Source organism: Enoplosus armatus, chromosome 5, assembly GCF_043641665.1.
Source record: "Enoplosus armatus isolate fEnoArm2 chromosome 5, fEnoArm2.hap1, whole genome shotgun sequence".
Lineage (NCBI taxonomy): Eukaryota > Metazoa > Chordata > Actinopteri > Centrarchiformes > Enoplosidae > Enoplosus > Enoplosus armatus.
The window spans coordinates 10,024,618-10,038,477 of NC_092184.1; the positions used below are offsets into that span (position 1 = coordinate 10,024,618).

General features: G+C 40.2%; 3 protein-coding genes across 4 annotated transcripts; 2 read left to right on the forward strand and 1 right to left on the reverse strand.

Moving 5' to 3' along the window:
* Positions 1–2,495: 2,495 nt before the first annotated feature.
* Positions 2,496–3,428, forward strand: LOC139285422 (odorant receptor 131-2-like). Its single transcript, XM_070905986.1, has one exon. It carries the CDS (start codon positions 2,496–2,498, stop codon positions 3,426–3,428), a length of 933 nt encoding a protein of 310 aa, XP_070762087.1.
* A 3,171-nt stretch (positions 3,429–6,599) lies between these two features.
* On the forward strand, positions 6,600–7,535 carry LOC139285561 (odorant receptor 131-2-like). The gene has a single exon (XM_070906144.1). It carries the CDS (start codon positions 6,600–6,602, stop codon positions 7,533–7,535), a length of 936 nt encoding a protein of 311 aa, XP_070762245.1.
* A 2,068-nt stretch (positions 7,536–9,603) lies between these two features.
* On the reverse strand, positions 9,604–11,788 carry LOC139285616 (diablo IAP-binding mitochondrial protein-like). Of its 2 annotated transcripts, none has more exons than XM_070906210.1 (6): positions 11,652–11,788; positions 11,153–11,276; positions 10,746–10,871; positions 10,134–10,244; positions 9,905–10,001; positions 9,604–9,809 (listed from the first exon to the last, which is right to left on the reverse strand). In XM_070906210.1, exons 1-6 carry the CDS (start codon positions 11,786–11,788, stop codon positions 9,604–9,606), a joined length of 801 nt encoding a protein of 266 aa, XP_070762311.1. The 2 variants fall into 2 exon arrangements, with proteins under 2 accessions (XP_070762311.1, XP_070762310.1); XM_070906209.1 differs by having other exon boundaries at positions 11,153–11,279.
* Between the last annotated feature and the right edge of the window lie 2,072 nt (positions 11,789–13,860).

Genomic DNA, 13,860 nt, shown 5'->3' on the forward strand with positions numbered 1-13,860 from the left:
AAGGCTTCACAGTTACACTTGCTTACCGTCCCACAACCATCCCAAATGACAAATCTGATAAATGTTTTACGACCCCAGCTTGTCAGGAGTAGAAGTGGGGGCTGGGGACGCCCTTACAATAGTTTTTCGAGCACTGAAAGCTAGTTTAGATGGTTCAAGGCTTTGAATTTAAGTCTTACTGTTTCCTGTCAGGTAACGCTACATCCAGCATTGGCACATTTCCCACTGTTCGAAATTGACATGGGGGGAGGGGCGCAAACATCATGCCACACTGACAAGGATACCTGCAGGTGCGTCTTTAGACATTTTTTGTTTAAATCCACCTCGTGAACGAAGGCATCGGCCATTTCAAATTGTCAGATATCAGCCTGCACCTGGACAAATGGTGGAAATGGATGAATGGATGGACCTCCGCTGCAGTGTGATTAGGTGACTAAATATTGTGACGCATCTCAGACTCAGTTTCAGGCCGGACCATGTGTTATGCCCTCTGCTTCCGAGAAGGAGGCTCTCGCTTTCCCTGTCTGTGTGTCTCTGTGCTTGATTACAGGAGCCGGATCAGGTGTGCAGGTTTCGGGCTCCCAGCTGCTAATCATCTCCAATCAGACTCTGCTATTTAAACCAGGCCTCAACTCCACCACGCTGCCAGATTGCAGACTCAGTTATTCAGTCAGTCTTGTATCGGCCCCCAAGGTTGTGTTGTGTTTAGCCGTATCGCTAATTCCTGTCTTCCATGCCGATAGCCGTCCTGACCCGAGTCCTGCCTCAGACCCATTCCTGTTCCTCCTGAAGATTCTGGATGTATGGACCCCCATCTTCCCTGCTCATTCCCACCCTGCCTTGCTCTGATCCTCCCGCTCACGGCTTTGCCCTTGCACTTCGCCCCCGATAAGACACTCATTCATTTCCAAGTATTCAAATAAATACCTTTTCTTGCACCAGTTCCCTGCCGCCTCAGTGTTCTGTGTTTGCATTTGGGTTCTAATCCAGGAGTTCCGCGTAACACCATGTATGAAGGACAAATAGTCTATCTTGTAAATTAGTTTATTTCTATGTATGCAGGACCACAAGGTGTTGCCTGTCATCATGGTCTGCTTTGTCACAATAATGGGTCAGTCCTTTCTAGTGAGCCTGGATGGTAGATGGCTTTGATAAATAGTTACTTTACAAAAATACTTAATTGAAGTGATTCACTGGATCCTTTTGCAACAGCAATAAAAAAATGCTTATATCATGTTTTTGGGGGGTGTTGACATTTGCTATTCATGAGAAAGTGTGATTATTTTGCACTGAATATCCCATTCCCTGTACATTTGCTAACAATACATTAAAGTGACCTACAAAATCACCCTCTTTTCATCCCTTCATTGTTTTCAGTTTGTGATTTCATATCAGCAACAAACCAAAACATCAATAGTGTTTTTTACAATGGCATTTGCTGTACTCAAAGTTATGTGATTGTCCTAACATTTTAAAAAAGAATAATGTACTTGTTACAATGAGATCTGTCTTGAAACTAAATGTTTTCATGCTGCATATTTTGAATGTGTGCCCGTATCATTAACAGTGCAGCCTGTGGTGCCTTGAATCCATTGCTCTGAGTTGTTTTCTCATATAGTGTACCCCCTCTCATGAAGGTTAAAGACTAGGAAGAGCTATTCAACCCACAGGATGAAATGTAATCACTTTGGTGATCCTCTGACTTTTCATCTAGCCATAATATTCATTTGTTCAACACTTTGATTTATGACAAAAATACCTGAAAATCTAATGACATTCCCATCAGGCTCAGCTGTATTAATTAGCAAATGTTAGCTTGGTAACATGCTAAACTATGATTGTGAACATGGTAAACAGTAGATCAGCTGAGGAAGGAGGCCTTTTGGGCTTGGTTAATTTGGCAAGATAAAACAAAAGTCTTGGTAAGGGTTTGGGAAGGAATTGTGGTTATAGTTTGTTTTTTTAAGTCTGTGATAAGACACAAACTGGTCTCCAGCATGAGGCGCTGCACACTCATCCACTAACCAGACCTTCACACCATGGGTAGATAACTTTAAAAAAAAAAAGAAGAAGCTTTTATATAATAATTCTGTTTGAAAACAAATTTGGAAGAACTATTGAGTTCACTCAGTTACTGTTCAGCAATCAATGTATCTAATATCTTTGGATAGCCAATGAGTGATACTAGCAGTTAAGAGGCAGTGACGACACAGTGGTGACCAAAGTTTCATTTGCTGTTATTCTGGGAGGTTCCAGTCACTCTTGTAAAGTCTTCATACACAGTCCTCTCTCAGAAGACTGCACAGAGCACATCTATCTGTGTGCCACAATGCCACATTACTGCAGAGAGGGTTTGATAATTGGCTGAACTTTCACCAACATCTTATGACTTAAAAGAAGTTAATGTAATAAGACCATCATCTTATTTTTATATTAGAATGTGTATCATTTGACTTTTGGTGTTGCTTAAAACATTATATATATAAATATACAGTATGGCAGATAACAACTCAATGGTTGGTGGTGGGTCCCTCCAGCGTCCGATCAGCGACGAGGTCATCATAGTGCAGCTTCTGGTGGTAATTTTCCTCTGCATCAACTTGTTGCTCATTGTGACCTTTTTTTCAAAGGACTTCTTCTACACAACCATGCGCTACATGTTATTTGCTGTTACACTATTGTCTGACAGCTTGATATTATTCATGTCTGATATCCTGCTCATCTTCAGCTTTTTGCGTTTCAATATGCAAACTGGCTTATGTGTCATTATCTATATTGTTTTGGTTGTGTACACTTTTGTCACACCACTTACTTTGACAGCAATGACACTGGAGCGCTACGTGGCCATCTGCATGCCCCTGAGGCATCCAGAGCTGTGCACCACACGCAGCGCTCTGCGCTGTATCCTCATCATTCATGGCCTCAGCTCTGTACCCTGCATTGTTGTTCTCTCCATCTTCTTTGCATTGGCCCCGAATAGCTTTTATACCCAATACAAGATATGCTCCATGGGTATGTTTGTCTCTTTCAGATGGCAGGATCATGTTAAATTAGCTGTATATCAGAGCTACTTCTTAATCATGTCTGTCACCATCATTTTCTCCTACATTGAAATCGTAAAAGTGGCCAAAGCTGCTTCAGGAGAGAATAAAAAGTCAACATGGAAAGGGCTCCGAACAGTGATTCTTCACGCTTGCCAGCTGCTCCTCTGTCTCATCCAGCTGTGGTGCCCATTCATAGAAAATGCTGTCCTTCAGATCAATTTGATGTTATACATTAATGTCAGGTACTTTAATTACATAACATTTAATCTTGCTCCAAGATGTCTCAGTCCTCTCATTTATGGTCTCAGGGATGAGAAGTTTTTTCTTGCATTAAAATACAATGCCCCCTTTGGATTTCACTGTGTAAAAACTGTGCCGGTTTAACAAATTGGTGTCAAACGGGTCAAGTGCATATATCATTTTCAAATTCTGCAGGCTTTAACTGTGTGAAAATATTGAAAAGGTCTAAAGAGAGCTTTGTACAGTGACCCTCAGGTTGTTTTGAACCACATTTCACAAAAGACGACAGTTTTGAAAACACAATTATAATTTTAGAAAACAAACAAATCATTTAAGAGGTACCATATGTGACAATATGCAACAATTTACATGAATTAATTTATTTTTAATGCCAATTTAAAAAATAAGTGTCATGATCTGTTGCTCATTATTTTAAGTACACACTAATCTTAATTGATATTCTTACTTAATTAAAACATGTAAAAGATATTACTCTTCATCAACCTTTGCCATACACTTGTTAATCAGTGTGGATCATTATGTTGGCCTTTTTCTTAGCATGTATCACCCAGTTTACCAATTTTGATTATGAATGTTGAATTGCTACAATGAACATCTGCTGCAAGGTTCAAGGACAATAAGTGATCAAGAAAATCTCATGAACATTTAAACTACAAATAAACCTGAGTAGTCGATAAACTGCATCTTCCAAAACCCCAAAGAAAAACATTTTTTACTTCCAAGTGCAGTAGGAGTGTCTAGAAAACAAATGTGTGTGTTGTTTTAAGTTTCTGACTTTTGTATGTAATATAGCTGCTTATCACTTCACAAACAAGTAACTGAATTTTAACCACTATGCGTCTCTCTTGAGGGCCTTTGAGCAGCATTGAGGGTCATATGATGCATATGTTTTTTTTTCAGATTCATTGGGTGTGGAAATATTGAAAAGGTTTCAAGAGAGCTTAGGGTCTAGGTTAAGCAGATTCCTATCAATCAGAGATACCCCCCAAAAGTCATACCATGTCTGATGAGATAGTACCACAAGTCTGTTATTTTGTCTGTTTATTCTGTCTTGTGCCACAGTTTCTTTGTGAAAAAAGTCTTCAGGAAAAAATGCGATGGCACAGCTCCTCATTTTTTACAGTGCTATACACTTCAGTGTCGCAAGCCAACATACTTGGAACGGTCCATTCATCGGTATCCTTTCACTGCAATACAAAAACAATGCTGCTCTTTTTCTATGTTCTGTGCAAGGATAAATAACTGGTAAGGATGTTGACTTTTTGCCTTTAACGTGGGGAAAAGCTCAATATTCAAACTGTTCCTGACCTGTTTGAATTCAAAGTTTACAGTAAAGCACAACAGAATTTTTGGAGTTGTTTACCTTGTGGTCCAGCAGACAGACAAATTACATGTTGACAGCCTAGTCATGGTTAATTAGTTTGCAGTGCTGAGAGTTCAGATGTAGGACTCTGCATATGAAAACTAAATACATTGCCCCTCGCAACAAAATTAAATCTGTGTTGATATATACAAACCTTTGTATATGTACAAACTTCTATCTTTGACATTAGAGAAACCTGGTAATGAAAATTGGCTAACAACTTAGTTCCTATCTGAACAGTTGCCAGGCAACCAGCGGAGACTCCAGGAAGTCACTATGCCTTGCCAAGAAATGGTTCAGGACCTGGACATAACAGTGATGGTTCTGGTCTGGTTCTTTTTAGTGAGCCGGATCATTTGGCTCAGCACACCAAGAAGAGCCGGCTCTTTCGGGTCCCAAACGGTTCTTCATTTTACCACCTTTTACCACTACCTTTTATAATCCAGCCAAATTTAGCGCTGTTTTGACTTATGATTTGTATGTGTACACATATATCACTTAAATTATTCAATACATCCTTTGTACTTAAGTATTCAAAAGTAAAAATTACTAATATCAATAAATTGCTGTAGCCAATTGTTTTCATTGCATTTACAGACCCTTGTATCTCTGAAACCACCCAATGAATGCACTGACTTGCTTGTAGAACCACTCTGCTACACTAAGCAGATAGAAACACCTATAAAAACTTAAGCATAGAAATAAAAAATAAAGGACAGCTATTGACATTTTCAATTTTTATTTAAACACACACCCCTAACAAAACACCAGGGCTTTATTTTAGTATTAACAAAAGAAAAAAAACCCAGCAACAGCTGACTTCAAAACTTTGCTGAGCCTAAAATAATTATAAATAAATATATTGCAATGTGCAAATTGCAAAACAGCAGCATCCAACAGTTTTAGGTGTCACTATGAACTAACCGCCATCAACTATCTAACTAACTTTTTATTACTTTTTTCAGGGCAGATTGGCATTGAGGAAGACCAAGTGCCTCAGTTTAGAGGGGCGATCCGGTTTCTTCTCTCTGTTATTATCTACCCTGCACGGGACATTCAGTCACTGACTGCATGGAGCACCCGTGGCGCGGAGATCATCATATCATTCTGCCTTGTATTACCTTACATTAAAAAAAAAAACAGCTCCACGCAACTGTGGTGCAGTGAACAATAACAATATGACACTAGACCTTTTGTCATGAATCTGTTAAACGCTTGCTTGTTATTGCTCCTTGTGATGGATAACTTAAACTTAACTTATAACTTATAATAATAGTCTATTGGAAAGAAATTTGGAGGAGCTCAGCTACTGAGGTAACTGAGGAGCACTCCACTTCTACATTAATCCGCCAGTTGATTTATGTGTTGCGCTGTAATGTGACACCACCATTACTGCCCGCCATAGCAACAAAGTGAACGCATTAAGGCCCCGTTCAGAGCAACACGGGCATTGTGTAAAAAAATGCTGCCCTCTCATTAATTTGAATGGGTTAGGGCACCCATCCTGCACCACAGTATGGGTGCCAACACAAGGTTGTCCGACAAAAATGTTGAATTTTTTTGGCTCAACTTTTGCCGCAACGCCACGCCATCTGGCGAGACGCTGTGAAGTTCAATCACATACATGTAAACGCACATTCCAGGTGTAATATTGTAATACGAGAGCTGTATTTCTACTGCAGTAATGGTGGCTTGTTTACATCCGCCTACAACCCGGATTCAACTACAGAGGGTCACTGAGGGAGATGTGCAGAAAGTGGCAATGACGACACTGTGGTGAGCACCAGTTTCACTCTGCTTGTATTCTAGTCGCTCCTATAAAGTCTTCATGCACAGCCGTCTCTCCGAACACTGCAAAGAGCTTTTGTTTTGACAGACACATTTAACATTTAACAGTCCCTCAACAACTTGTGTATTTGCTTTGAAAAGTGATGGCTGACAACAGCTCAGCGGTTGGTGGTGAGTTTTCATGGCGGCCGATCAACGGCCAGGTCATTGTTGTGCAGATCCTGGTGATGATTTTTATTTGCATCAACATTTTGCTCATCACAACCATTTTTATAAAGGAGTGCTTCTACAGAACTGCACGCTACATCTTGTTTGCTGTTACACTACTGTCTGATAGCTTGGTATTAATCTTGTCTGATATTTTGCTCATCTTGAGTTATTTTCACTTTACAATGCACGTTTGGTTATGTATCATTATCTGTGTTGTTGTACTTCTGTATATAACAGTCACACCAGTTACTCTCACAGCAATGACCCTGGAGCGCTACATGGCTATTTGCATGCCTCTGCGCCATGCAGAGCTGTGCTCCACACGCAACGCTCTGTATTGCATCTTCTTTATTCACGGCTGCAGCTCTGTGCCCTGTATTGTTATTCTCTCCACCTTCTTTGCATCAGCATCCCTTAGTTTGTACAACGAACACAAGGCCTGCTCTGTGGAGATGTTCATTTTGTACAGATGGCAGGATCATATTAGGTCAGCTGTATATCAGCTGTACTTCTTGGCTATGTATATCATCATTGTGTTCTCCTATGTTAAAATAATTAGAGTGGCCAGAGCTGCTTCAGGAGAGAATAAAAAGTCAACGAGTAAAGGCCTCAGGACAGTGATTCTTCATGCTTTCCAGCTGCTGCTCTGTCTCATCCAGCTGTGGTGCCCATTCATAGAGACTGCTATACGTCACACTCATTTCATGTTGTTCATTCAAATCAGGTACATTAACTACATAATGTTTAATCTTGCTCCAAAATGTCTGAGTCCTCTCATCTATGGCCTCAGGGATGAAACCTTTTTTCATGCACTGGAAAACTATGCCTTCTTTTGCTTGTGTAAAAAAAAATATTGTTTGACAAAGTAAAGCAATTGTTTTTCAACAGAAGCACTGCACATAGCATGTAACTTATTTATTGAAAGAACTTTTTTTATTGAGCATAGCTCAGATTCCCTTTCAGATTTAGGGGCATGTTTTAAAAATAATTTACTTACTTACTAATTGTGAGACCATTTGCATTTATACCCATTAACAATGTATGACACTGACAATAAATAGTCCTAAGCCTTGTATTTGTTACCTATTCATTAGCTTTTCATACAACTTTGTCACATGGTGCGAGCAGAACCACCTGCAGCTCAATGTGACAAAGACAAAGGAATTGACTGTGGATCTGAGGAGGACCAAGGTGCCATTTACCCCTGTTTCCATCCAGGGGGTCAGTGTGGACATTGTAGAGGATTACAAGTACCTGGGAGTTCACATTGACAATAATCTGGACTGGGTAAAGAACACTAATGCCCTCTACAAGAAGGGCCAGAGCCGTCTCTATTTTCTGAGGCGGCTGAGGTCCTTCAACATCTGCCGGACTATGCTGAGGATGTTCTATGAGTCTGTGGTGGCCAGTGCTATCCTCTATGCTGTTGCATGCTGGGGCAGCAGGCTGATGGTAGTGGACTCCAACAGACTCAATAAACTGATCCGCAAGGCCAGTGACATTGTGGGGGTGGAGCTGGACTCTCTGACGGTGGTGTCAGAGAGGAGGATGCTGTCCAAGCTGCAGGGCATCTTGGACAATGTCTCACATCCTCTCCATGATGTACTGGTCGGACACAAGAGCAGCTTCAGTGGGAGACTCATTGCTCCCAAATGCACAACAGAGCACCAGAGGAAATCATTCCTGCCTGTGGCCATCAAACTGTTCAACTCCTCCCTCTGAGTGTCGGACACTCAGAATAAACAGACTGGAAATCTTCTATATATACATATATATATATATGTATATATATAGACATACATATACATAGCTGTTGTATATATTTTGTACTTTTATTTTTCACTTAAATATTGTAAATGTGTATATTTTTATTTTCTATTTCTTATTTTTATATTTTGTACATACTTTTATTTCTAAATGTATGCTGCTTTCTAATCTTGAATAGGAGCACCAGTAGTGTACAATTTCCCCAATAAAGGATTTCTGATTCTGATTCTGATTCTGATTATATATGGCAGAGTCATGTTTGGTGTGCTATAAATCAGTTTTATTCCTTAACCATGTTTGTCACCATCTTATTCTCCCAAAAATATGAACCCTTCTGAGAATTGCTATCCTATCGTGGTGGAGGGGTTTAAGTGCCACTGTGAACCTAGGAGCTATGTTTTTGGGGGGCAATGGATCCTGGTAGGTTCCCCCATGGCAATTTCTTGTGAGGGGCAAGACTAAGAACGATACAAGAACCATGGAGCGGCATCTTCAGCAAAAAGCTATCTCACGCTGATTAGGGAGAGCAAAGCCTGGTGACCGAGCCTACACCCGTGGTCCTGGCGAGCTCTGCCCAAAGATATGGCTTCAAACCCTTCTTGTTGTGAAGTGACAGTGATCAGTCGTTACCATTAAGCCTTTTCACACTGATTTGGGATTACATGATATGACAACAAACAAGAACACATCAACACATATATCAAATCTAATATTCATAGATTCATTTAATTTTTTTCTGTTACGTGTACAGTGAAAAAAAACAATGATGTAAACAATAGTTTTATAAAAAAACATGTCTTTGTTACAACAAAACATGCAATAAACATTATGATGTTGGAAAGCCCCACTGCCATATAATATATACTGGAGATTCGATAATCATTTTCCAGAAGCTCCAAAAGCAGTTGACATTCACTAATCAAATAAATAGTCTTAAATAATGATTTATGGAATTGTAAAGTTGATTTTCAAATTGTCAGCAATTTATTTTATAACCTTTTCAAATTCAGATTTTCTTTGTGTAAATGCAAACACGTAAATATCTTACAGGCTCAAAGAGGAAGAGAGACATCAAAGGGAAATTAAACGTAGAAAGCTCAAAGTTTTCGAGGGTGAAAGCATGCACTTATTTATTTTTTTACTGTTTTCCAGTATCTTTGTCTATTTGTCTCAGTCCTCTCGTAGATAAGCCTCATGCACCTCATGCTCCTCACTATCACCTAGGAAGGCAACATATTCTGCCATCCTTTGGATCTCTTCTACTTTAGTCTCGGCCAACTTCTTATCTGCATCCGCTGACAGTTTCCGTGCCTCCTCCACCTGCGACTGGGCCACCTGAACGTTTGTCCTCACTGTGATGGACGCCTGCTGGGCTCCTGGAAACACACAGACGCAAACACACACTCAATTGTTGGATTATTACATCAAGCCTCAAGAAATACAGCTTCACTCAGGCATACATATAACTCACCTGAAGTGTGTGCTGCCTCAGCTGCCATTTTACACAAGTTGACAGCATTGATCCAGGTGGACTCAAAGCGTTTGCATTCAGCTAGTCTGTCACTGACCTGTTAGGACAAAGAGATTAGACAAACTCAATATAATACATTTTTTTACACTTTACTTTGCAAAGAGTTAAAGCTGAAAATTGAATGCTAGAGTACATTTAAGTTTGTTTCCAACAACGTTTCTTAACTAACCTCTGCACGGTGGCCATTGATCACCTCCAGGAATGAATCCTCCTCTGCTGGGGTCAGTTTTCCCAATGAGGCTAAATACCGTCTTTGGACAGCAATGCGTGTGTGCACAGCCTGTTAGCATGCAGAGGGAGGACAGACAGTCAGGGACAGTGCAGAGCAATTTTTAAAATAATAATGTCACTGTGTTTTTGTCTACCTGACATAATGTCAATAATACGTGACTGACGACACCTGATCAGACAAGTGTTAGTATGACAACAGATTTAGTGCTTAACTCCTATGAGTCCAAACCAAAGTCTGGATTGGTACAAGTGCAAATCTCCGATCAAATGCAAAAACATCAAGACACTCTCTGGAGTCACTGTCATTTCTTAGAGGTATTATCCTCACCATGAAATTATGTAGAGCTGTACAGATTCAAATCATGTGTGTATCAAGTCCATTTTCACTTGATGATGTTAATGAACTCTGTATCATGGAGATGTGCTTTCTCACGCTACTGTTTAATGCTGTGTGAGAATATTTTCTTCCCAACGATGAATTCACCTCTCAGATTGAGGTTGGCAACTTGTAAGATGTGGATAAAACGTTTCACATGAGATGAAAACCTACCTTTGAGTAGTCTTTAACGGCATTGACGAGAGCCAAGGTGGTCTGGGAGAGGAAGGTACTTGAACTGTCTGTAACCACTGAGGCTGCTCTTCTGATCAGGGAGTCATGAGACAGGTTTTCCACTTGCTACAAACAGGGAAAGAAATCAGCTTTTAACTCCTTCCTTCAATTTCAGCATGTACAAACTATAAAGAGCAAACTTTTTCCAAAGGGACAAAAGATTTGTGCAATAGCAGTTCATTGCACATACTATGTTATATGTATATATATATATATATATATATATATATATATATATATATATATATATATATATATATAGTAGATAGTATAACATACTGTACATACATATTATATAATATGTATGTACAGTATGTTATACTATCTCTGGTAGGAGACTGGCCCACCTGTGTAAAATGGCTAGCGGAAAGCCCACAGCCAATGCTTAAAGATTTGCTCATGAGCCCAGCATCAGTCCATTCCCCCAACTTCTGGACAGGCTTCCTGCTGCTCAGTACGGCACTCTCAGAGCTGCTGTAGAAAAATAATGACAGAATATGAGCAGGTTATTACAGCCATGATCAATGGTATGTCAGCTTAAAGATTTATAGTGCTGTGAGTTGTAAAAGTTTGAATATGCCAGCCAAATCTTCAGGTGAAATCAAACCTGAAGTGAACTATTCATCTAACCTCACAGCTTGTTGAAATGCAAGTAGAAAAAAGTACTTCTATTCACACACCTGGTACATTTTGACCGTGATTGCATTATATTTGACATCATACATTTTCTGCACTAATAGCAATGCAGGCTACATTCTGGTAGTTGCACTTATAGGCAGCACTGCAGAAATCTAGCTTGTGTTCCAACTGCATACTAAATGGCATTGCCTTTAATTCATAACCTACCTTAGAAATCGACTACAGGCTGCTCCTCTCCTGAGCACACTCTTGTTGGGCCGCAGCGGTGAAATGTCCGTCTGATTTCGCAGAAGTCCTCCTGCAGCACGGCTGGCACACGCTGAACACTGACGAACAGCTTGCATTTTGAAGATTAACTTCTGCACTTGAAGAATATATTTGATATGATGTTTGTAAAATCAGCTGCTGAGTGTTCAGACTAATCTGCTGTCCACTCACTGTTGCCTTGTCTTTGTAAAATCAGAGAAGTAATGCTGTTCGCTGCTGCAGTCTGTTCGATGATGACTAACTGTCATGTCCAGTGGGTATTTGTAAGGCCCCAGCACCGTTTCATTACGTAAAAGGCATTGATCTGTTGACTCTGCTGGCAAATGTGCGTCTTTGCCTTATCTGAAAAACCTCACAGAGACAGAAATTACGTCCATGTGTCTCTCTCCCTCTCTTGCTCTGTTGTGTGTGAGAGTGTGTGTGCATGAGAAAGAGGACCAGGTGGAGGTCAGGACAAAATAAACTGACCCAAGCTGCATCAGAAGAAAATAATTATTCCTCTTTGAGAAAGAGCAGATGTAGTCATTCACACAAACTGCTGCCCTTTAGATTGGTTTCATGGTTAAATGTGTTATTCCAGCTCCAAGTTGTCTGAGTCCTCATATGTATGGCCTCACACACCAAATTTCTTTTGTCAAATCTGTATTGCACCCTTACTATACCCCTCCTCTTGGCTTTTTTTAACATAATTCTACTGAAAATAGCTTAGTTGTATTTGTCACTTCTCCATATTTCACTAAAACTGTTGTTGCCAAAGGTTTGGCAATAGCATTCATTTTGTCTGAAAGCCTGCAAATAAGTTATTTGCTGAGGTGGCATCCGCCGGGGCAGAAAGTTTGTTTTGGACACAGATTCTCGTCCAATCCCCTGCAGTCCTGATTACTGACGCAGAACTTGCGTAAAGAGCTGACGAGCCCCAGCGAGCTGCTCACAGCAGAGTCAACTTGTTTGCCAAACAAATGAAAACTGCAGGTTGCACAATTAAACTCAGGAGCTCCACGTTAATAATTAGCCAGTCTGTTAATTACTAAGCAGGGGATACGAGACCTGCTCTCCAACCGTGCCCTGGAGACATCGCACAGTACCTCACTCCACTGCTGCACATTCAAACCACACAAACATCTCTTTATAGGTTTCATCATCTTCTTCAAAACAATAGTGATGTTGCACCTGCAAGTTACCTCTCTACTGACTTCAATAACATTGTGTAAGAGTGTGACACTGGAACACTGTCAAAAAAGATAATGCCTTCACTAGTTTTGTGTCAGATCAGTGTTTTTCAAGGTGTTTGTGTACCTTTTGCTCTGCTGTTCATAAACACCTGAGCAGCCTGACACGTACAGTGCGTACAAACCTGGAGCCGGTGGTTGCAGTGCTGCATTTCTACTGAAATGTATGTGATACATTATGTTAAAATTGGATTCAGGTTAATTCTGAGATAAAAGGTTCAAATATTTGACATCCCACTCGGTGAAAGTGTGTTTTAATGTAACCCCAACACTTTCTTTAAAAAAATTAACCACAGAAGCATGAACTAACATGATTACCAATATATGTGATGGTTTTCATTTTTAAAAAAGTAAAATAGAACCCCATAAATCTAAGATTGCAGTTGGCTGTCAACATTTACCCCCCCACCCCACCCCCTCTCCGGTAACATATGTCCAACCAAACAGCCTTCAACAGCCATCTGAAGAGCAATGTCCTTTAACCCTGACTCAGACCGTGATCCTGTCATGCGTCTGACAGTAACACATATTGTTTATGTGTCAGAACTTTATCTTAACCAACATTGCTCTGTTTGTATAAACAGTATCAACAGTCTGTAGACAGTAATTTCAGCAAGTCAACCTTATAGCCTACTAAACAAGTTAGATGCTGACGGTTGGCATAATGCACTACAATTAATTATGGTCCCATGCCCACTGGCCCACAGGCCCACCTACTGTAAATGGAAGAGGGCCATAATTAATTTATCAATTACACCTGTGTTTACCCTGCTTTGACATGTCAAAATGGCTGCTGTGAAAAGGCCCTATTACCTCATGAGGCCCGTTTCACAAAGATAGACTGTGACTGTCACTTTGGCCTAGCTCAAACTAATAGACAAGACTTCAGATAGACAACTAAAACACGATATACACAATAT